Source organism: Pholis gunnellus (assembly GCF_910591455.1).
Source record: "Pholis gunnellus genome assembly, chromosome: 14".
NCBI classification, from domain to species: domain Eukaryota; kingdom Metazoa; phylum Chordata; class Actinopteri; order Perciformes; family Pholidae; genus Pholis; species Pholis gunnellus.
In genome coordinates this window covers 19,109,324-19,134,852 of record NC_136541.1, presented here as the reverse complement: position 1 = coordinate 19,134,852, position 25,529 = coordinate 19,109,324, and the positions used below count along the sequence as shown (strand labels likewise).

The following is a 25,529-nucleotide window of genomic DNA, read 5'->3' as shown; positions in this document are numbered from 1 at the left end:
CTTTCACACAGGCCGTTTTGCTGTGGTAGGAATCACACATATGAAGAAACAAGTGTGAGAATTTTAACAAGTTGGTATTATTAGCAGCAGCGGCATCTGTGCTTCTCTAATTGGAGTTAAATGACCTAACATAATGGGATAATTAGTTAACGAAACAAGTCCTCCCCCCCCCCCCCCCTCCCCTCACAAAGAGCCAACTGCAACCACAACCATGCATTTATTTTAGGATCTGTTTGTCCCCACTAAACTCATACCCAGTTTTCACTGATTCGCGGAAGCGTAGCACCCACCCTCCGGTTACTCCTTGAGTAAACACTGTTAGCTCTGTTAGCACAGTTAGCTCGTCACTGCTCCCTAGTTGATGTGAAGATTACACACTTTCAAAGTTACCTCAAACCTAGTTTTGCATTTCTGTACTGAAATTTCTTGTCACTTATCGACCGATATCAATATATCTGCAAGCTAATATACGCAGATATATTTGCCTGGCCTCAATGCACAGGATCCAACCACAGAGTGAATCTAGATACTCAAACTAAGTGGGTAAACGAACTTATGTACTCAAACAACACGGTCGCGGTGAATGTTCTAAGAGTTATCGATCACTGCGAAGGAGAAATACAAAAGTGACGGAGAAAGTGCAACGGTGCATCGTCAACAATGATTGGTCTGTTCTAAATCTGTCAACATGGTCAACTGTTTGCTGGGGGCACTTGTTTTCCTTGCCCTCAGTACTTCCTCTGAGCACACTGAAAAGGGCGGGTATATGGTAATGATTCCTTTATTGGATCCCCTGTGAGATTCTAATCCTCTGAATTGATAGACAAATGAATGGCATCCTGTCTGCATTGCTCGTCTCGTGTTGAACATAACCAGAAGGCCTCCACTCAAGCGGCAGAGGCCATTGTACCCGGCTATCAAACACCCATTAGGCCGGGCGCCAGTTGCTTGTCAACTGTTGACATCGCCCGCACCACATCCAGTCGGGGGAAATCGTCGCAGCATCTCATTCTGCCGCCTGATTGATGTGTTTGTTGATCCCTTAATCATGCCGCTGTTGCGGATGCACATTTACCTTCTCCTCACTCACTCACTTCCTTGCCTTTCTCCATTGCTCTTTTTGTTGCGGGTAGCCATTAGCCATATGGTGGCAAACAGGCGCAAACAATGCGCGCAAAAACAAACCGGAGGCTCGGGAGGGAAGCGCTTGAATTTGAAAGGGTGTAACTCTGTGAACATGTCGCGGGACGAGGCGGAGGAGGAGGGCTTTGGCTCGGCTGGCTTCTCGGTGTGACGCGGGGGGGGGCATTGGCAATGTCAGGGTGTAGAGACGGACAAGGATTTGGAAGAGTCAAGTGCCGCTGAAAGGGAAGTTGTTGGTGGTCTGCAGAGTTGCAGCAGCTGCCCCTGAAAACAAACGGAAGAAATAAGAGAGACAGAGAGAAAGAGTAGTGTTGGGTGAGGGGGTGGGGGGGTCCGGTGGAAGGCGGGCAGGCTCCTCAGTTGTGGGCTCCTCACTTTTTTTTTTGTCTCCTCGCTTTAATCTGTTGGGAGAAAGAGTAACGGGGAGAGAGAGAGAGAGAGCTTGGCCGTAGCCCATGGGTGCTCCAGACCCCCGCTTTACTCCGGCCAGCTTAACTAGAAGTTCAAAACCCCCCTGTCCCCCCCACCGCCGCCGCCCCCATCGGTTCTCCTCTCTCCCACTTGCTTGCTCTGTATTCAGCCTAGGTGCTGGAGTGACAACGAGCCATTCATTGTGGAGGTAGAGGGAAAAGACTGTGGATCTCTCCTGTGTCTTTTTTTCTGTGTGGGGGGAGAGTGGGAAAGGCATATTCCTGAAATGGTGAAATACGACGGGAAAAAAAACGGGGCAAAAAGAGGACGTAAAAGAGAGAGAGGGAGGGGTGAGTAAAAAAAGTAAGGGTGCAAAGGAGGGAGGGAGGGAGGGAGGGCAGGCAGAGCTGGAATCACAGAAGGAAGGGAGGGGTGGGAGAGAGAGAGAGAGAGAGGGGAGAGAAAGCGGGCTACCATGCCGAATGAGCAAGAGAGGCGGAGAGGAAGCACAGCTCCATCAGATGAAATGAGGTGAAAGTAATTCAGGCATTAATCAAGCCAGGGCAAAAGGGAGGGTATACTGTGTTTTCTCCCCCCTCTCTCGCTCTCTCTCGCGCGCCGCGGAACTGAAAGGCAAGGTGTGAATGAAGGAGCCCACAGTGGCCAGCAGAGAAGCACCACTGGGTCACAGCGTCAAATCATGTCCGAGTCGAACACCATTGCCGCTTCCACCGCAGACCAGGTCAGTTCAAGCTGTCAAATTGTTTATTTCTGTTTTTGTTTTGTTTAGTTTTTTTTCTTCATTGGCATCAGAGTTGAGCGTGCCGATGTTTTTTTTTCTTTATTAGTTACGCCTCACGCCGGCTTAAGCGGCAGGAAACGAGACTTTCGAAAGAGGAGACTTCTAGGGATGAGAAAACTGAACGCGTTCCCAAGTTCCGGTCAGATGTATATTATCTTTAGATCCTAATTCGGAAGTAGTTAGAGGGAGTTTCTAAGAGCAACCGAGTGAGTGTGTGTTTCTTGGACTATCAAAGCAACGATTGTTTCGCCCGGAGCTGCCTGGACAACGGTACAGGGTCCTGAAAGAATTGAATTCATCAAGACGAGCTATTGTCTACGCCGCCTTATTTTTCGGTGATCATTCAGGGGGTCTGTGACGACTCAATACCCCCCGCACCACGCGAGGAGGGGGACGCAGCTCTTTAAAAACCCGACCACGTGTGGCGGCCCCTGAAAAGTTTTTATAAGTAATTGCAGTGGGAAGTCCGGGGCAGCGCCGTGAGAGATGGGGTTGGTAAGGAAGTGGGCCGGTCCGCCGTGTGTGTGAAAGAGAGTGACAGAGTAGAAAAGCAGAAGTGTCCAGAAAAAGGCCGATATTTATACACCCCCCCCCCCCCCCCCCCCCACACACACACACACACTCTCTATCCCAACCCTCCTCCCCCACAAGTCGCTTTAATCGCACATCCGTCCTTCACTCTGCTTTTTTTTTAACAGTCGACTTGCTTTGAAACACTTTTGAAACAATTACATCCTTTGATCTGTTTGAGATAAGATATATAGTTAGTTCCATTATGGCAGGTAAAGACAAAAAAGTGTGTGTGCGCGCGTGTGTGCGTGCGCATCCGACCTTGCTGCCGGCTTACGTTGTTAGCCAAGTCCTTGTCTCCTGTTTCCGATTGCTACTGTCGAGGCTGAGTCAGCTTGCTATGGTTCTGTAGGCAAACACACACACACACACACACACACACACACACACACAAGCATAGGCACAAAAGTTTTAGGTATACACACAACGCACTCGCCAGCAAAACAGCCGCTCAAATTGCTCACAAACAAAATTCGGGGATGGATTGTGGGTGGAAGGTTGAAGATATTTAGAGCTGCAGAGTGTTTGTGTGTGTGTGTGTGTGTGTGTGTGTGTGTGTGTGTGTGTGTGTGTGTGTGTGTGTGTGTGTGTGTGTGTGTGTGTGTGTGTGTGTGTGTGCGCATTCACAACTGACAGTCCTCATGCTAATCCGCTGATTATGGTCCAGGTACTTTTCTCCTTTAGAAAACTGGACAGTTTAGATTTGTTAACACACACACACACACACGCACCGTATTTCTCGCAAAAGCTCTGAGTGACAGGACTGTGTGGACACTACATAATTACAAGCAGTGGATGCTTGTGCATATGTCTCCATAATTCTGAAGTATGAATTCATGGGCGTTCTTGTCAGAAACCGACAGCAGGTTTTTCCCGGTGAACTTCACAGAATTGTCGTCAGCTCCTCCGTCTCTTATCAGGGTTTTGTTTGTGGTCGTGATGTGTTTATCTTTAATGTCATAAATGAGAAAAGATGCTGCAGCTAAACCCGATATGGCTCCGTCTCTCACATCGGCCGACTCACTGCAGAGAGAGGAAAAGGTTCTCTCTGCTTGTCAGTCAGAATGGTTTTGTACTTTTAAGAAGTACTTTAACATTCACACAGCAGAACAGAGGGGTTCATTAAACATGTACGCATTGTACACTTTTGTTTGCAAGTGTTTGCACGGTCGTGTTTGTCTTTTAGAGAAAAAGAAAATGCATACCTTTTGTAAATGAAATCTTTGAAAAGCTTTGTTTTGTAATGAAAACTTTATGTAAACCCTGCCATTGGAAACAAAGTATCACACATTCAACATTGCTCAGATCCAGTATTTCAGTGTATTTTATTCAGATAAGAACACAGCTTTAGGTTATACTCCAAACAACGAAACACGTTGATTTGTGCTTTGAGTTTTGAAGCAGCCTGTTCTTTGACAGTAGTCTTACGTAAATGTAGCGCTCGGTGTCCACTGGTGTAAAGTCTGCCACAAACAGTTGTAATGTCTCCACTATTACCTAACAGGAGGACCTCTAATTGCTTTGCACAAATCAGTCATGTGTGCAAAGTACTTTGCTACTTAGGAAACGACGCATCTCAGCAGGATTTGTAAACCTGTGTGATTCAATAAAAAGTTTATGATTTAATGATCTAAATCACTATTGAAAAAACCCATCTGTGCCTTGATAATCAAAAATAAAAATAAACTGTCCCTTTAAGTTGCTGTGCAATTTTGCCCCTTTTTTATTGGCAGCTTTTTGTAACAATTGTAACAAGTCTAGTTATTTTTACGAGAACAAGAATGTTTTTGGTTGATTTTTAATTGGTCATTAATCTCCCCAATAATAATAAAGATAATCAAAATAGTAACCATAATAATAATGATATTAATTATAATTATCACTTTATGTGATTGTATACCTTTTTAAAATATTTTTAAAATATTATTACTTAAGTTCTCCCATTTTAAAAAATCACGAAGTTTCTCAAAAGTTGTTTTTTCTGAAAAAAAAAAAAGCCAACGAAGGAATTCTATGAAAAATGCCCATCTCGGATCAAAGCCCTGGTCCTGGTCGTTTGCTCTGTGATTACATGGGTCACATCGTTCTTCTCAGCGGTAGATCGACCTCACGGTGTTGGGACAATGGTCTGAGGTCGTGTGTGTGCGTTCAAGGCATGCTTCGCTAGTAATTGCAGTAATAAGGAGTTCAGATGGATCTGGTAATTGCTAAGTGAGTGCTGGTGATTGCCTTTGACATCCTTTGTACTGAAAGAAAGGATCAGATCAGATACCATTTCCATATCCAGACAAGTCATTGCTTTGACTTCGTGTGGTTTCATAATTTCATTATTTTATTATCGTATTTGAGTAAGTTGTATTCACAGTGACTGCACGTTTACATGCATTCATACATTATGATACCATTCGGCTGGATGGTAAACTACTTTTTTTCCCTCTTTCTTTTGAATCTTAGTCAATACTACTTGTCTGAAATAGTCATAACTCAAAGAAAACGAATGGCTTTAACAGACTGACCCAGATTATTGCTTTCTAAATAAGCAGATGTTCTGGATCATAGGGTGCCTTACCAAGAAGCTAATGAGGCCTGTTGTGTTGAAAAGCAGAAATTCCTCCGCTGTAGAGGCATTCATCCAGAGCGCTGTGGCACTCCAACACCTACCTTTTACTCTTGATGTGCCCTATAAGAAAGCATGGAGACATATTTAGCCAGTCTGCCCTGCAGGCTGTCACGGTTGCGCTGTAGGTTTAGCAGGGTGATGCTCGCCTAAAATAACCCGTGGTAGTTTAAACATTCATTATTTTGGCAGGAGTATTTAAAAAAATACACGTCATCGGGAAACTTACTGAAATGGAATTGACTGTGAAACGTCCATGGATGTCATATTTAATGTGATGTTTGCAGCTAATATGCAGTTCAGTACATTACATCTAGCGTAGGAAGCCAGCAGGGGCCCACACACAAACACACACACACACACACAGACACACACACACGCACACACTCTGCCCATCTGGGGGCAGGTGTTGCAGTTTATGGAGCGGAAGTGCAAAGTAGCAGTGTTTACTCACTGCACCGAGGCTCAGCAAGCAAGGGAACAGACACATGTGGAAAAGAAAGACAGGAATAGATATAGAGAGCGCGTGTGTGTGTGTGTGTGTGTGTGTGTATGTTTGTGCGTGTGTGTGCGCGCCTCTTGTCCATCTCCCTGTGGTGGCTCTAACCTTCGGTCTCCCTCTGACTTCACTAAGTTAAGCTTCCGGGCTCACAGCTGCCTTGCAAAAGCACACGGTCATACGACGCAACACACTAACCAATGATTAACCTATCATATCACCAGGCCTTGGCATGTAGTTGATGGGTAAGGGATTGAACATTCCTTTACCCAGCAAAGTACGTGCATGGCTGGGTGCGCGGATGGTTGCAGGGATGAAGTAAGAAGAATAAGTGACGGATAATGGCTGGAGAGGTGGACGGATAGCTGACCAGCTGACTGGCTTGTTGAAAGGAGAGCTGGGTGTCTGATGGGAGGACTGGAGGGAAATGTCACCGATCCCCCCCCCCCCCTGTGTGAAGATATGGACGCCGATATGTTTGATGGGCTGAAAAAGGGAAAAAGCCATTTGTAGCATTTGTGTAACGTTAGCGGTTAGCATTGTAAAGTTGGAGAAGCTGCTGTAGTGCATTCAGAACTATTTGCTGCTGCAGTTGGGAACAAAACAACATCCCATAGTTTACAGATCCATTGAAAACTGAACAAAAATCTGAACATGAACCAATTTTAGATCCTTGAATGAATAGCTCGAAAGGGGAGACCCACACTTATGGACTTTCTCACAGAGAGGTAGATGAGAAGATCAATACCACTCTCATATTTGTCTGTACAGTATAAGGCTACAGCCAAGAGTCGGTTAGCTTAGCTTAGCACGAAGACTGGAAACGGAGAAAAATCTAGCCTAGCTCCGTCCAAAACAAAACAAAAAACAGCCATCCCTAAAGCTCACTAGATAAAATAATTTAAATGTCTATCAAATAATGATAGATAATTGGTTTTGGTTCGGGGCTTAAAAAAAGCATAAACCCATGAAAGACTTGCACAAAATGTTATTAAAACTCAAACAGTTAGAGAAGAGCAGGTGTGAAAAGCTGCATTAAGAAGTAGTGACCGTCCATTTGGCCTTAATATTGAGATATTAAGATATTGCAGTGGGAATGAAAGAGTTTGTGTAAGTTCTCTTTTTGGCCAATGGTGCTCTGAAGCCACTTCCTGATGAGAGTAGATGTCTGGTAATTAATGAATGATTTTCTAAATCTGTGTTTCCCAGTTTTTCTGCGTATTCCTGAAAATGTCAATCTAATCTTTGTGGTAATTATGTACATAGGCTTATGTCTGACTTTTTTTATTCAAAGAACCAGATATTTTCTAATTTAGCAGCTCATCTTTTATGCCGACGATTGAACGAGGAGTGTTTCATGTCACTGCTAGCCTTTGAAGTGCTCCAACTGCCAATTAACTAAAATTGTTTATGCAGAAAATGATCAGGATTTGTGCTTCCCAAAAAAAATATCTCCCCAGTAATACAGTACCGTGGTAGAATCGCGTCAACAGAAAAACAGTCGATCAATGTCTTGCTTCTTGTACATCTTGGGTAGACGTAAACTTCTTCTACTTTCTAAATACAAAGAAGCTAAAGGAGTCAAGTGAAATAAGAAACTGTGGAGGCATTTCCTTCAGAATGTGCTTCTCACCGTGGGGGCACAAAAAAAACGACAACGTTTCAACTGCTCGAGGCAAAAAGGAGAGGAGAGGCAGTCTTTGACTGGGGTTAAAGGGGTCAGACCTTGTGGTGGCTCAACACTGACCAGGTCACAAGAGGCCAACACTTGAGCCAAATTTTAAGATCCAAAATGTAATTATATATACAAGAGGGGTGAAATAAAGGTCTCATACCTACATAAACTCTACGTACATGTAATAAATAATAAAGGGTTGTGAGTATCATACATGTATGGGTGGTGACCCAGTGGTTAGTAGCCCAGCTCGAGTTACACTCATCAGGCAAAAACACCCTATGGAAGAATGTTGGGGTCATGGCAAGGGTGAACTTCCCAAAGCCTTCAGTGACATAGGGCAACATTTGCCAACCTGAAGTCTTTGGCCATTGGGATTGGGATTGACGTGGGTAGAGGTTATATTCCAGCAGGAGCAGGCCTGTATTTCCTGACTTGAGGCCAAAAGAAAAAAACACCAATAAGTCAGCCAAAGAAAGAAACCAACAGCTATGATAAATGTTTACTTCCAAATCAACCAATTTGGGTTCCCCCCCCAAAAAAAAAATCAGTCAAGGTCACATTTGCCTCCATGCAAGCCATTTGCACAAAGATAATCGTAGTGCTGAGTTTCCTTCGGAGCCCTTGAAATTTGACTGTACCACACTGGTGTGGTTACCCATTTATTCAAGTTCCTGTAACTCTTCATTACAAACCGGAGCCGGACCAAGCTCTGTGAAATGGCAGGAAGCCAATTAAGGCTAGTGAGGGTAGTGCAGGACTGGGGCACTGTGGGATAGTATGGAAGGTTATTGATATGAACTTAACTGAAATGAAATGCTTGTTGTGCCACCGTCAGTTGTAAAAAGACTGCGCTGCTGCTGTGACTTCCTGAACGATGTGGCTTCAACTTTGAGGCAGATTTCACAGGCGAGAATCAACACGTACAGAAAGTCACACCCAGGATTTGTACATGCTAATGGAAAATACAATGGATTCATTTAAAAGCGTTCCTCAAAAGTAACAGTGAATGTTTTTCATGAACTGGCTCTTCATTGGTAAAATGCAAGTTCCTATGTGTTTGATTTGAAATATTCCCGTTGTGTTAGGCCTGTTAGTTGCTGTTAGCTCCATTTCAAAGTCTGTGCATATTTACTGTCACATCTTAGAGACTAGCTGATTTATGATCTTCTGGTTCTTTTGTGTTGACTTTGCTGTTACCGTGCAGCTCAGTAACACTGCTGCTGCCTTACAAGTGCTCATTAATGAAATTATGTAGATCTAGGATTGGGAGTGTTGGGTAGATCTTCATTTGTTTATTCACACGTTTGGTGCCACTATTTATTTGGTTGTATGAAATTGGATGTGCAGTCCAATATGTCCATATTGCTGGTCACATTTTTGCCATTACATCTGTGATGTGACGTGCTGGTTCTATCTACAGTTTAGCTGAACTTGGAAGTGGCAAGTCTCTTTTAAAATTGTAGTCTTATTTTGGCTAAAAGTTGGCTTCCTGTCAGTGCTGGAGACCAATTATTTTTTACCTGAGTTGGTTATCTGGAGACACTAGGACACCATTAGAAGCACCTTTACAGCAGACTGCAAGTATACAGCATGTTGTGATCAAGTCCCATTTTCAGCCATATTATCCAAACAAATTACTTTAAGTGGAAATAAAAACGAAGGTACCGAAAATGTAAATCGCTCAAAGTTATTGATCAAATGTCAAAGGTGAAGTATCAGGTTTGCAGGATGCATTTACGTTTCAAACATTCATCTTCCTTTCCTTTTCCCAAAAATGATAAATGGGGTTAAATTGAGATTATATTTTTATTTTTATTTTTTATTTTTATGATAAAGTTTGTTTAGCTCAGTTTCAGCAAAAGCATAGTAGCAAGAAAACACCAACACCATTGACGCCATTTGGAACGTTTTTCGGTACGGTTTGTGTCATTAGTTGCATTTAAGATATGTTTTGCTAAATAGACAATGTTAGATGTTGACAAGCCATCGGTGCAGCTCTACTACAAAGATAGGAAGGGACGGGGCTAGCTGGTTAGCGTGCTCATTTCAGTAGATATCTCTGCAACGCAATACATGGACGTCTTTGACGTAACGTCAACACTGTGACCTCATCACATTACGTTGATAATGTTTCATCTAAAATTCTGGCTAAATCTTACACATTGCACCGTTTTAAAGACTCTTCATGTTAGTTGGGAAATGAACACTAAATGTACCACGTGTGATGTACAGAGCAGAACCTAAATTTGACTTTTAAAGGAGGGGGTAGTTTAAGTAAAACTCTGAAACGAGGTGAGGAGGAAAGGCTGAACAAGGCTTTTTTCATCAGCTTTGTCATGGATTTGTAGGAATCAAGAACCAGGGGGAGGAAAGAGCTGATGATGAGGCTTGTTGAGGCAGCATGTTCACTGTGTTAGCAGGGGGGAAAAGGAGGTTGGGGGGGGCTGCATGTGTGCGTGTGCGTGTTTGCACACTCTAGTTGGAGCAGCACACTCGCAGTACAGAGATGATGTGCCTCAAGTGAAGAGGGCTGGAACAATGAAGAAAACAAGGACAAACAAGTGAAATGGAGAAAGATGGGTGAAGCAGTCGGTAAATGTCAATTCAAATGTCAGTTTGGTTCAATTCTGTGTTGCATTGTTTCATTAGATAACTCTAAAATGTTCCCACAACAAAGCTATACAATCAACTAGGACTGAAACTAACGGCTATTTTCATTATCAATCAATCTGCCTCTGATTTTTTCAACTTATCAAATAATTGTGAAATTGTGAAATACGGAGTCCTGGAGGTGTCTCTGCTCCTGCAAGGGGGTTGGAAGCAAAATATATAACATGATATTAAATGGAGAACACAAATAGTTTCTTTTTTTTACACCATGACACCGCCCATAGTCGGTAGAGAAAAATACAACTTCCTAAATATAGCCAATGTGATAATTTGACTTTACTTGTTTTGTCCGAACGAACAATCCAATTATTGTATATGTATATATATATATATATATATATAATATATATTGATAAAAGACTTGAACGATGTCAAATTAATTGGATCATCAAATCATTTGTTTGTATAGATTAATAATAATAATCGACCGATCATTTTAACTCCACAATCAGCAAAACAAGCCAGAAAACAATTTAAATTTGTGCTCCACAGCTGATATCGTGGAAAGGTTGCAGCTTGAACCCAGTATTCACGCACCATTTTGCTCACACTACCGGCCTTATCAGATGCCAGTGCCGTGTCTATGCTCTTGCTCGTGCAGAACGACATGTGCACTGTGTGTGTGTGTGTGTGTGTGTGTGTGTGTGTGTGTGTGTGTGTGTGTGTGTGTGTCTCTACATGTTTGTGTGTGTGTGTGTCTCTACATGTTTGTGTGTGTGTGTGGGGGTGAGAGGGATGCAGGTGAACAGCTTGCGAGGGCCAACAGTTCCGCAGGCCAGCCTCGCGCATCACTTGACAGCCATACCCGATGAAGGCCTACGCACAAATGAACTTGTTAAGCAAATGAGTGAACAAGCGAAGGAGGGGGGGGGGCTAGGAGTGGGGGTGGGACGGAGAGCGCACGGCTGCAGCGGCTCCAGCTAGACCCGCCTGCCTGTCTGTCTGCACTCGCCAGCCGTCACTGCCTCTCTCGTCCCTCTGTCTCTACCCCCCCCCCCCCCCCCCTCTGTCACTCTGTCTTTCTCTCACATTGCTCTCAGTATGCGTCTCTATTTCAGTCCGTCTCTTCCCATCCCTCTCCCGTTCACTCGCGCCCATGTAATCCCATTGTCTTTATGAGATGAACAGCCTATTTCTGAATCGGATCGAGAGATTGTCTTGGCGATGCTTCGACCGGGGGCGCTGTCGTCCTGCGCTCGCAGACAATGGGACAGCGGAAGGGACTGTCAGAGCAGATCAAAATGATCATAGTAGATCCATTGTTTTTTTTTTTTTTACATGTAACTTGCATGTAGATGGGACCGAAAATCCAGTGACAATTGGGAAATCTGTGATTATCTTTCCCGAAATAATACGCACATATACTTACACACATACATGTAGGTAGGATCATCTATCACACACAAATTAAGACATAAACATGTCCGCATTCCGTGAAGGAAAGACATAAATTACATTGCCTTCCCTCTCGCCTTTGCCCCAGCCACACCTGGCCCTCCTCCCCCCCCCCCCCCCCCACTACTTTTTATCTCACAAAGATATCCACACAACTTAGCCCACGTCCTCCTCCCTCCCCCGGGGAAAGTATTTGAGGATTCTAGCCCAGTAGGGGTCGTGCTATTTAAGTATCGCGGAGATAGAGGAGTTGGTCAGTCACCATTCTATTGGGACTATTTGCTGTGATTGCATCAAGTTCCTCACCATGGAAAATGCTGTCAAGGTAAGGAGCTGGATGGTTTCTACAGGTGGAGGTAGTGCGGTGATTGCAGTGTCCCACGCATACCAGTTGTTTTAACCGTAGACCAAATAACACCCTGATGAGGCTTCTTTTAAATCTGATGCATCAACTTCCTATTGTAGAGAACGGAGATGGATCTTTAAAGCTTTGTTTCTTGTAAATTCTTTAGGTGAAAAAAGGGTAATATAGAGATCCTTTGCAAAAATGGTATACAGTATGTTCATTTATTTGACCGGCTAGATTTTCTTTTGCATTTGTGCTTCTGAATTACAAAACTGTCCATCTGAAAGATGGATTTTTTTGCTGCAAAACATAGAGAAAGGTATTTGCATACTGGATAAAACTACCAAGAAAAACTCAATGTAAGACTAAAAAAGTTGGAAACAGAGTTGGCAAACATGATAATGCAGAGCGACAGAGAGAGAGAGAGTAGATGCTAAATTGCTTTGAATGCGTTTCTGCATCTCTGATCTCCACAGCGTTGCGTGGGTAATTAAATCTCAATGCGTTATGAGGGCAACCTGGGGGGTTGCATTTGCATCTGTTGGTAGAGCTGTCCACTTGTGATCAGCAAGAATGCATTCTAAAGGCAGGGCCTCAGCTGCAGAAGAGGGATGAGGTGGCCACCGGCTACGTTGCCTTGGGTACAAACTTCAAAACATTGTCCCAGATGTTTGAAACAAGCTAAAGGCTCAGATGAAGTAGTTTGTATGAAGTGTCCACAACTAAAGGCAAACGTATGGTAACGTTTCCGTTGATGCCTATAATGCGTTACAACACGGCTACATTGAATACTTGATTCTGATTGGTCAATTACATCATTCTACGATCTGTTCATTCTTTATATGAATAAGAGACTGTTGCTATGGACATTTTTTATCAATAAAACCATTACTAATTTAATATTTTGTGTGAAATGATTGATCTCTTTAGTAATATGCCGTGTAATAATCAGGATAATGTACAGCGAGAGGGTCATTATCGCAAAATGATGAACCACAGTAGCGTGAACAGGACTAAAGTAAAACTGTATTTTACATTGTTCTATAATAATTGACCACTTAGAATAACTTATCATCACATTATACAGGATTACAAAAGGATCATAATGTATTACTGCAATGGGAAATGTAATACACAATGACTTCTGTCAGTGAGCGCAATGATGAAGTATTGTGAAATATCTTAACACATTATAACATGCTTCATAATATGTTATTGTTGTAAAGCATTATGAGCATGTATGCATACTTCTGCCTGTACTGATACAGGGATATAAGTAGATCATATAAGTGTTTCGAAAGCATTATAGACATGGGCGTCAAAGAAAGTGTTACCAAAATGATTTATACTTGTTCTGAATGACCGCACTCAATGGATGCACGCAACCAACTGTGATGGAACGCAGAGGTCTGGTCTGCACACACACGAGCGCAGAGTTTAAAAGTGTTTTCAGTGTGAACTGGAGACGCCTGAGTCGCTGAGCGACATTCTCAATGTATCGAGTGATGTAACTTGTGGGTGACCCCTAGCTTCTGGGCGGCCTTCTATCCCACCCTTCATCTGACTGGGCTCGACTTTCTCTCCTCCTCCTCCTCCTCACTCCTCTCTCCTCCTCCTGACACCCCATCCATTGGTTTCAATTAATCAGCCGTGGAGGGGGATTTATTCAGTCCCTGCCCAATGGGATCCTTTGGTATGTGGCCCCAATGGTAGCAGGTTGAGAAGCCACGGTCTACACTGTCTTTAGGCCCATTACTCTCACCTCACAGCCCACTCATAAAGACAGCTTTGAGACGCCTGTTTTTGGGGGGGATCCGGTGGGCTTTTTGTCCCATAATAGCCGAGTGGATTCAGTCACTGCAGACAGACATGTTTACTAAACTCTGCGTAGGTGGAGCGAGGGAGATTACGTGTGCCACTTTGAATAACCGAGGCCTGGCTATTGGCTGGGGAAACAGTGTCGCGAGCGGCCTCATGTGAAAGGCTGATTTAAAGAGTTTTCTGATTGCGTTTATCTGCGTGATTGTGATTTGAATATAAAAGGAGACTGAGCCAAAGTGAGTGGAGGACATGGCACTGACGTGAATCCCTGGGTGCTTACGCCTTGACGAGGTGCTTCTTGTGTGAAGGAGACAGTTGTGTGTCCGGCCCAATTCGCACTGTTGGATAAAGTTTTTTTTCACGTCCTGGTGTCAAAGAGGGACAGTAGAATCTGCCTTTAAACCATTCCATTATGTCTCGTTGTCGAAGGGTTATTCTCTAAACCTCTGCTCTGTAAAATGCCCCTCGCACTCTCTTGAAAAGTATGTAAGAAATGTCATCCGAAGCTCAAAATACTGGACGCATTTAACTTTCTGACTACAGCTATTTTTTTGGTTTTCCTCCGTGCATTGACTTCCACCTGATTCTGACATGTTTGAGACAGCTCTTCCTCTGCACACACTTTTGACTTTTTGTTGTTTATTGTCAAGAGGCCCTCTTGTCTGTTGGCAGAAGAGTACATAGATTTAACCTCTGGGCAGAGCTCTACATTGCACCTAAAATGCATTCTGAGTGAGTTGAGATCAGATTGTTGGAGCTGCATTTTTGAGCTGCTGGTGTGAATGCAAATGAGTCCCTGACTGCATTTAAGGTCAACTTTGTATTGTGTATAGTATAGCTAACAGACGTATACATTTCAGCGGCGGTACCTAAACACTGTCGCATCTTAAAGATAAGATTGATTATGTCTCATCTAGACACAATCTGGAACAAGGCCATACGTACGCACAATGATCCGACCCTTCGGTTTGAGTGTTTGGACCGATTCCTCCGGTCCTGACGAGACGTTTTCTGCATCTCTGCACCTTTTTTTATTTATTTTTTATTTTTTACACCTCGTTCTCCTTCATCACATAACATTTTGCCAGTTCATATTGCCAAAAGAATTGCATGTTCTTCCTTGTGACAACAGCTCATGGATGTCTGCTTGAAAACCACAATACGTCTGTGCCACAGGGCAGCACGTTGCATAACACAGTCGATTTTGAGGGTACAGGTGCCCTTTTCAACAATGACACGTTTGGATCAGGTGCGATGTCACCTCACCGTCACATACAAACAATGCAGCTACCTGAGTGGCAATAGAGATGTGGATTAAGATCAAAAGAGAGAGGGAGAATGCGTGAGTGAGAACACAAAACAAAAAAAAATTATCTGGTCCTTATTTCATTTAGGGTTTAATTAGCAACTCACATATAGCAGCCGGTGAAACTCCCAACAACACATAAAAGTTGTGATTTTTTATCGTAGGACTCTTATCTACAGGACTGTAATTGTCGAAGTTTACAGTAAAAGATATGTACATTTGTAATATTGGGTTCTTGGATAAACCATACATTTTATTTTCTTGAAACATTGCTGACATCTGTTTATAATGGTGGTTATTACTGCCATTGCAACACTGACCAATTTTACGGTTCCCTGTAAAATCACGGGCAGAATAAGAACTGTTAGCTGGCCTCTCATTTTTAGATTTTAGAAACTGTGTCGACATTTATTTTGTCCCGCACTGGTTAGCTCACTGCCACCGCTCATCGCTACACTAATACGGTAGTTATAACTGAGGGTTCCCCCTCAGGATAACACTGTTAGCGCTGTCAGCACTGTTAGCACCGTTAGCACCGTTAGCTGAGAGCCGCCGGCTCAGCTGTTGCCATCTCGAGGGCCGTTGAGAAGCAATCAAAATGCGCCCAATCTTCTATTTAGTATGCTTAAGCTCATCACATTTTAGTCATTTTATTTTATTCTTAATCTGTCATTGTCAGATGTGACTCATCAGCAGGTTCCCCTTTTGAATGCAATGAAAATAATGACAATTAGATTTTAAGTGTCACAGTAATGTAGTTCTACATTTGAACTACAGAAACTTGGTCTTTAACTAAAAACTAAAAATAATTGTATTTCTTTTATAATATGCCCAATATCAATTATTTTGTAATTTTGATACTATGTATTTTATCAGGGTGTACAGTGTTGGGGAAGTACTTTAGAAGTGCTACTGGACCACTTTGAGCCCCTCCCTGACAATCCGAGCTCAAACACTGATCGTCATTGCTAGAAAACTCAGAAAAATATAACATTTTACTTTTTAGTGTTTGTGCATAAATCGAGATAAGCAAGAGTAGACACCTGTGTGTGTGTGTGTGTGTGTGTGTGTGTGTGTGTGTGTGTGTGCGCGTGTGTGCGCGCGTGTGCGTGCGTGTGTGTGCATGCGTGCGTGTGCGTGCATGCGTGCGTGCGCGAGTGCGTGTGTGTGGTGCCTTCAGTAGTATTCCAACAGATTGAAGAGTGAGATGTCATGGATGTGTTCAATGATAACAGGGTAATTAACTGTGGAAATCAGCTTTAATGGTACATATGTGGAAATATATAAGGTATATAAATATCAAATTCAGTCCACAGTATAAAATCCTACATATTACATTGTTTTTCTTTTCTTTTCTTCTCATAACCTTTACTTTACTCTTTTTGACATACACCTGCACCTGACAATAACCCACAAGTGCATGTGCAATGATATCATTTTTTTGGCTTAAAAAAGCAAGTCAAGCTCACTTGAAGGGAGATTTGCCTCTGTGCACAGAGACAACTCCCCCTGAGAGAGAGAGAGAGAGAGAGAGAGCAGTGAGCTGTCAGTGAAATGCCATCGCTCCGTAGGAGATGTCGCTAAATACAATTCTTTCAGACAGGAATTGACACGCAAAGTCAGCAATTGCATGATATTAACGAACCATATTATGTAGGCGAGAGTATCAGGCCTTCACAGAGCTCTCCACTCTGTGCGCCTTCTTGTTGCAATTGTATGAAAAGCTGCAACATAGCTTTTTTTTTTTAAAGCTCAGAAGATGACTCAATGTAGTGTGTGAGAGATGCAAAGAACACAGGGAACTTGCTAATATGTGCTTGAATATTATATTGCGCTAATATGTCCTACTTTCAGCCTTCAAACGTAGACTCCTTTCTTTTGATATACTGTCCAAACCACATTTGCATTTCTTCACTAAAGTTCAACAGGAAGTCACCTAAGTGTGTGTGTGTGTGTGTGTGTGTGTGTGTGTGTGTGTGTGTGTGTGTGTGTGTGTGTGTGTGTGTGTGTGTGTGTGTGTGTGTGTGTGTGTGTGTGTGTGTTGCCATTAGCTCAAAGTGAGTTTGTAGTTTAGGGGGCCTGCTAGCAGCAAGGCTGACTATAATCCAACAGGCTTAATATCTCCTTGGCATTCACAACCTATGTGCTTCAACGACACGCTTTTACTTTTACTTTTCATAATTTTCATATTCTGTCAAAAATTCCCCCCATTCGAATGAATGTAAGAAATTAGACATATTCACGCATTTTGAACTCTTACTTACTCGTTCATACGTTCACGTAGAAACTCCATTCAAACTTTTCCACGTCTTTCATGCACTCTGGTTAACAGAGAACTACGGATGGAATTAGATTTCTAAATACAAGCGCCAGAATGTACTGTATCTTGACATGCAACTCAGGATATATTTTTTTTCAAAATAAAAGCACCATATATGAACACACTTCTAAGACGAAGCTCATGATGGGGCATGGTTGTTGTTTTTTTTACAAAATAAAGCATATATGAATTATGTAAGAGCGGATATGTCAGAATTTATTTCAAAATGTTCTACTTCTCGCCACACTCCACTGGACGGTGTCTTTCACAGACATCACTTGACATTGTTTTGATTTGAAAGATTCATGCTGGTATCTGTCAAATTGCTGTGCGCGTGTGTAAACATGTGAGTTTGATTGTGAGTGCGAGCTCCGTGCAGTCTTTCCACATCGCTGAAGTGCTCTCTTTGGACTGTGAGAGGAGGGAGCATGAGTGGCAGCCGGGTGGAGAGGAAACGCAGCAGGAGAAAAGTGCATCTGGGATAAATCTGAATTAATGTCGCTGTGAGAGGAAAATCCATAATTTATACTGTACTCATCTGTTATTATATTTATCATTTAATTTGACAAAGTAATGAGGTTGTGATACGTGACACAGCTGCCCATCTTGAAACAGTCAAACAGTGCTTTGAGTTTGCAATACTAGATGTATTGTAGTGTTAATAGTAATGTCCAGAAGTACATTTTTACCTTTCTCATCCGTTTTTTGCTTGCGTTCAGCATTGCTGTTTCCCATTCAGACATTTTCACACATGCCAGCCACAGCCAATGCTCGTTGAATTTAAGAGAGGTAACTCAAAGCTAACTCAACAGTTCTGAAGTTGGATAGTTTTCAGTCAAAGACCTTCACATTTTCTTAATATTTCTAATTATTCACAGCAGAGAATATGAATCTAATAATGATTGCTGATACCGGCCGGTACACACACCAAGATGTGAATAAGAGTAGTACTGGCACTTGTTTTTACCACTTCAAGCTACCACTTCTATTGTATTAATTCCCAGAGGGAAATTAGATTTTCATTGCAGCCAGATACAATAACACCACAACAGGTGCTTTGAACACAGCTACACATGTAACTAAAGTAAATAAGCATGAATAACCAGAAAGACTGAATGGATAAGTTGTTAGGTTGTAAATAAAACTGCCACTGTGGTAAGGTGATACATGATTATGGAACAATAAGAGAATAATAATGGAGCTCTAGTGCACCGGATGTGCAGAGGAACTGTGTCTCACATCACCAGCATTCTGTCCTCCACCTCCTCCTCCATTTGGATCCAATGACAGACCCAGTCTTCTTTAAAAGTCTGTTGGCGTCCTTTGCTTTGAAGCATGCGCCCCGGCACACCACAAACAGACCGGTAGAACATGTGGAGCTATTTGGGTCATACGTTGAAGGGCCTGAGCCTTCTCGATAAGTCAAATAGCAAAGAAAACGTTGAGTGATGCCACCTGTCAAGTTGGGCAGACACAAATTACCCATTTGGATTCCCATGGAATGAAAATTCTGTTTTTCCATGGGTCCAGTCCGATCCGGTTTAGCCATGCCAAGGCCATGATGACTTCAATTTCCACTGCAGCCTCACAGCAGGGGATTCTTTCCCCGATAACCTTACTATATAGATAACAGTAATTGTGTAGCCTCTACCTGAGTCTGAGTGTGGCTGTGAGTTTAGTGTCACTCCTGTGTTCCTGTTTGTGCTTTCAGAAATCAACCTTACTTTACTGTCACGGCTGTTTAGTTGACAATTTATTATGAAGAACTTCTGGGAAATGCAATGGGATTGTTACCAAGTTAGCGGGGCTTCATTAGCAGTTCTATTGAGGGTCTAATTTCGATATGGACATTTCCTGCAGTGTGGGAATATTGCAGGGAGGAAGAATATAAATAGAATCAGTAACCCTCAAAGGACCGCAAGCAAGAGGCTGTTACATGTTTTGGAGCACACCTTATCCACACAACCTTTTGTTAGAAGGTACATAGTGTTTGAATTATTTGATTGAATTAAACCTTGGTGTATGTACTACATTAACCAGTTCCATGCTGGTGGGCATGCTTCCTGCATGAGTGTGTCTGTGGTCGACTGACAAAACACAAAGCATTTAAACCTGATTTTGCCGTTTCACCAATCGATGCCAGAGGCGCCTCAAAGCGGTACCCGTAAATCGCTTTGAATCCCAGATCACCAAGTCCTCTTAACGCACAAAAACAAAAACATCAACGCGTCTTCGCCATGTAACTGGCGCGTGATTGTGTTGATTCCATTATTGTCCGGCAACGTGAGCGCTGTGACTCGAATGAGACCCTGGAAAGAGAAAAAAGTTAAATCGAAGGAGAGATAGGGGGGGAGGGGGGGCAGCATGTGTGGCCTTATATAAAGCCCAGATGGTCCCAGAGAAGCATGTGACATAGTAATGGAGGGATATGGAGAGAGGGGTGTCTGTCTGTCTGTCTGTCTGTCTGTCTGTCTGTCTGTCTGTCTGTCTGTCTGTCTGTCTGTCTGTCTGACTGACTGACCGGGAGCCAACACCACAGGCTACAGCACCTGGGCGGAGAGAGGCAGACATCGAGGTCAGTCGAGGGAGGGAGGGATGTCATGACAAACACAACTTTTATCCATAACAGCAGACCGCAACCTGCGGAGAGTGTGTGAACTTGTGGGTCATACTCTTACCTGTGGCTGGATGGATCAACCGCGATAACACAAGCAGATACAAGAGCTGCGCTGCGTTCTAGTCCACCGAGGACACTGTTGGTGGAGAAATAGTTCTGCACAGCTTTTGTTTTTTGAGGCTTTTTAGGTTTTGGATTTTGCACTTAATGTGCAGTAAAACTTTAGTTTATTTAGGAAAGTATCTGGTTTATTGGTCATATTTTATAGACCCGACTTAATCTGTCATGATACCGAGTTCTTGGTCTGAGTAACAGCCCAGTAGCTGGCAGACAGTGATACAGGAACAGGGATCATTTCTCTGCTCCTCAGCTCCCTGCAATGACTATATTAATGTTTTATACATTTGATAGTGACATTTAGGGCTGTAATTAATGACTATTTTCACTATCAATTAATCTGACCATTATTTTCGTCACCGAGTCAATTAATCAGTTTGTCTAATTCCACCAACTTTCCCAAACTGTCATATGTCGTATATGACAAAGAAAAAAAGTAACAAATCCTCAAATTTGTGATGCTAGAACGGAACTTTTTTTTTTTTCCTGTCATCTGTCTCACACTTAAAACATCCTTTTAATATTAAACGACAGATTAACTAAAGTCATCCATCGGTTTTCAAAATAGTTGCCGCTCTAATGTCCTTGGTGCCATCTGGCCATTAGCTGATCAGTATCAGATCCACTGGATACTGTCTGCTCCAATCTGTTACAACAATTAGACGTAAGATCATCACCATGATAACAATATTATCAACATCATATCCAATAATATCCCTTTGAAAGGCTCATTTTTATGGCTTTGAGCTGTGTTTTAAGGTGGAATTGTCTTGTTGCTGTTATATGCTGGGCTTAGAATTCACGCACATGGACATCTCCTGGTGCCTTCATGTGAATCACTTAACACGATGAAACATATGCATCAGAGTACAGAGCACCTCATCAGAGCTTTCCACTGATTTATTACATAAATGCCAACGACAGCATGAAGGAAGTCAAGTCAAGTCTTCCACATTCAATGTGGCCAAAATAGCAGAAGTTATAATTCATGATTATTTACAATTTCTTCTGTTCATTATGAGGCTGAATAGATGCACGCTTTGATACTAATTATTGCGTCCGTATGAGGCAACAACACTCGTTTTCAGAATATAAAACACATGCCCTCTACTTTTGAGCTGAACTCGTCAGATTTCGAGAGCGTGCACCAAAGATTCAGGGGTCATTGCTATTCCCCGCGTTTGCTCTCCTTTTCTGTTTGTCAGCGGCGTAGAGCCGCGAGCCCGGCTGTCAACCTGCGCGCTCACGCATGCGTTTCGTGTCTTCCGACGGAGCACACCTTGGCCTTCGATAGAGAGAGTCAGGCGTACAAGACGTACGGCCGAGCGCCGGGTGCGCAACGAGAACACACACAGCTGCACTCGGGTCCCTGCTTGTCCCCGGCTGCTCCTTTTCCATTCCAAAGTCGACCCCGGACGGAGACGCCGTAATTGCGCGAACCCCGCTGCGATGGATGGGGTTTCTGCTTGCACACTGCTGTGACCGTGGCCTCTCTCCGTGCAGCCCCCCCCCCCCCCCCCCCCCACCGCCAACAACACTTTGTGTTTGCTGATCTTCTTGTCCGTTCCACCTGCAGCCCCCACTCCAGCACAAATAAAAAAGGGTCAAGGATGCCGGAGAAATGCTCTGTGTTTTTCCGTCCTGACATGCAAACACAGCCAGACTCAAAGACTAACTACGGAGCTTTGTTTTTCCTACATGGTTGTTGCTGTTTTTGCTATCAGATGTTCTTTCTCTCTCTCTCTCATTAGTCACGCTTGGCGTTGCATCAGTGTTGAACTACAGCACCGGGGGGGCAGAATATGGAGGTTGTTGTGTATTTCTTTTTCTGTTGACACTTTTTGCTGAGGAACAAGTTCTGGCTCTGCGTCGGAAGCGGTGCGTTCCTTCAGGAGAGGTGTGTGTGTTTGTGTCCGAGCAACAAGCTATCCTTACAGGAATTAGAACAAAACATAATTGCCACTTAATTGTTTTTCATACAAACTCCGCTGCAACATCTTGGTCACAGCGAAATGACTCGTTGGCTGCAAATATGGAGAGCGTTTTTATGACCAGCATTCACAGTTTTGTCTGGCTTATTCATTCATTGAGCCTCTGGAAATCAGGCTCTGCTCTACGCAGATAACATGGGCAGCGTGAATGAAGGTTTTTTATTATTGTGCTATGCACACAGCTGTGCCGAGCCCGCATAGACACCATCAGTTCATATAAGCCAGAACCAGAGTGCTGCGTCTACATTTTCAAACGTACAAAAGTCCAGAAATCTGATCTCCAGTCCTTCATTGTTTACAACTAAATTATTAAACCACTCACAATCAAATGTATTAAATGAATACTGGAAACATCTGAGTAAATACTAATTAAATAGTCGATCTTGCCTTCCTTGTAAAGCTTGCAAGCCAATTATTCAACCCTCTGTACTGAATGTTTCAGGGAGTTGTTGCACCATTTCATGGAAAAGTAACTATTGACTCATCATAGTTTGTACGTTACAAAAGAAAGTTTCACTTTAGCCGAATCACACAGGAGACTACCAGTTCTCAACTCCAGATGAACAAGATGTAACGTGTGATTCAGGGCCAAACTTTAGTTTTATATGCATATATGTCCTTAATTTTTAAACCGTTTTTCCTGTTATGCAGCTTAACCACCTCTTCAAAAATCGAGGATAGAGCTCTTTTGCCCTTGGTGAAATGAACGGTTGACTCCACATAAATATCTTTTCTTTTGTTTTCTCCTCTGCCATTTTTTATTTGGCGACGCCACAGTCGGATCATTGGAAGCAAATATGTAAAATATCCAGGATCATTACATCATTTTAGTGTGTTAATGACTGATCCGAGATCCGTCTTTACTCTTCCCTACACTGAAAGAGTGTGCCGAGATTTAGCGGTGTCTATTTTTTTTATCCGCTAGAGCACGAGTGTCTTCACGTGCGCCCGCAAAAGCCGACAGACAGACAGACAGACCCAGCTGAGGTTAGGAAGGAGGTCAGGAGAGAGGGACCATCTGATGCCAGCAGATGGAGCGATGGAGGGAGGGAGGAGAGGAGAAGAGAAGCTCGGAATCAGGACGACAAGACCAAATGCTTATCGGCTGTTCTTAAGGCGCAGAATTCACTTTGCATCCCGTCTGCTCCAGCGCGCCCACCTTATGCCAGACTTTGGGGGGTAGAGGAGATAGTATGTTACAGAAAGTATTTAATAAATGTGAGTGTGAGCGTGGCACACGAGTAATTCCTCTCCGCGTGCGAACATGTTAATTATTCACCCTTGTTGCGTGATGCAGATAAAAACACAACTTTGAATACAGCCATTTGGCCAAATAGGACAAACAAGGCCTTTCAGGATGCTCCTCTCCGTCTCGCAGCATCCACTTCTGATTCGGTAAAATAGGCGTGTTTTACCCGCTGGACCCGCCGCCGAGGCGTTATCTCAGAGACGCATTCGCTTCCCCCGCCACCCGAAGTCACCCTCTGTCTCTCTCCTTTGTCGTTGTTGTTGTAGAACGGAGCAGTTCCAGGAGAGCCAGTGAAGAAGGATGAAAACTCCCGGAGAGGGAACTGGGGCAACCAGATCGAGTTTGTCCTCACCAGCGTGGGCTATGCCGTGGGCCTGGGCAATGTCTGGAGGTTTCCCTACCTCTGCTACAGAAACGGAGGAGGTATGCACGTCGACGTAGAGCCCAGTTCATTTCTACCGAGTTATGTACAATTTAAATGTACATACGGTACATAATACGTTCATAGAAAGAGTTCTTCCATTCATGACCACAGCATCAAGAGTAATGTTTTGACTCCCAACAGCTCTAGAAATAGAAATAGAGCACAGCTACTGGGTTGCACTGGCTATTTGCAAATCCATCACCAGGTTTGTGTGTAATATACTCGATTCTTTACAACAACTAGCTGATTTCAAACAAGTGATTTGTGAAATCAGGTCACTCCATTAAAGATCAAGGAATGTCTCAGCTAGTGAAGACTAGCTGAGACAAACGGCCACGGCGGCATTAGCAGCTGTAACGTAACTTTGAATGTAACAGTTTAAAGGGATAGTGCTGGTTTTTAGTATTGGGGTTGTATGAGGTACTTATCCATAGTCAGTGTATTAATTATAGTAGATGGCGGTCAGCACTGGAGCAAAGCAATGAACTGTGGACAGGGACAGCAGCAAAATGTATTTTAGACACCCGAAAGAAAGGCCCACTTAAAAAAAAATCTCTATATTCATACAGCTTTAGAATAAGAGGGAAATCTTATTACAAAACCTAACTGATCATCTTTTGTAATTTAAGGTTTATTGTGTATTTTTTGTAAAGTATAATATAATATTTTACCAATCTACATCGCCAAACAGATCGGATGTAACAACCATATTCCGTATTAGCGCACTTGCTTCAATCCAATGCATCCTTACGAGCATCAAACCTACTTTAGTGTGACTACATGATTGTTAATTGGGGTGTGAGTGCACAGAACGGGTCCAGCTGCTTCTTGCTGCCTCCGCTGACGTGCCGCTTTCGCTCTGCAGCCTCGGCTTTCAACGTGTAAGAACATGATGAGAACAAACTACATCGAAGTCTTTCTGCCTCTCAACTCAAATGCCTCCTAAAAACTCTGCATTAAATGGACTAAAATGTGTTCTAGACTGTGCTCGAAAATGTACCAGAAAAGTGCCAAAGCATGGCGAAAGTCAGAGTTTGCTCAGGGTCCCGTAACTCAGCGACTCAGACCTTTCCCACTTCAGTTCATATGTTTATGCCGCAAATATTTGGATTAGTGTTATTGCATGTGGAAGACCTATCACTCCCGTACAAGGATGCGGGATATTGTAGGTCGTACATTCGCTCGCACACAGCTGCAAATGGGGCGGAGCGCGCAGCAGAGCTGAGCTTTAACCGGCGACTCGACCAGAACGATAAGGTTTTGGTATTGAACATTCTCAGCTGGTTGCACCGACCCAGTTTGCAGGCGGATGCTCATACGAAAGCACACACGCACACACACACACACACACACACACACACACAGACGTTCCCTATAGATGACTGTCTGGTTTCTGGTTCAGCCTGAACCACCAGAGAGTTGCTGCACCGCGGAACAGACTCAGCTGCACACGCAGTGACCTCTCTGCTCACCCAGGGGAGGTCGCTTTGACAGATGAGGTCTATGTTTTCTTTTTTTTAAATGTTTTCTTTTTTTTTGCGGATTACAAATGT

General features: G+C 43.2%; 1 protein-coding gene across 1 annotated transcript in view; it reads left to right on the top strand.

The window, feature by feature from the left end:
* Positions 1 to 25,529, top strand: part of slc6a9 (solute carrier family 6 member 9) — a 54,634-nt gene that overhangs the window by 14,369 nt on the left and 14,736 nt on the right. Inside the window, exon 2 of the mRNA XM_079173215.1 lies at positions 23,819 to 23,975. Coding sequence (XP_079029341.1) covers positions 23,819 to 23,975 — 157 coding nt within the window. The remainder of the gene's footprint in view (positions 1 to 23,818; positions 23,976 to 25,529) is intronic.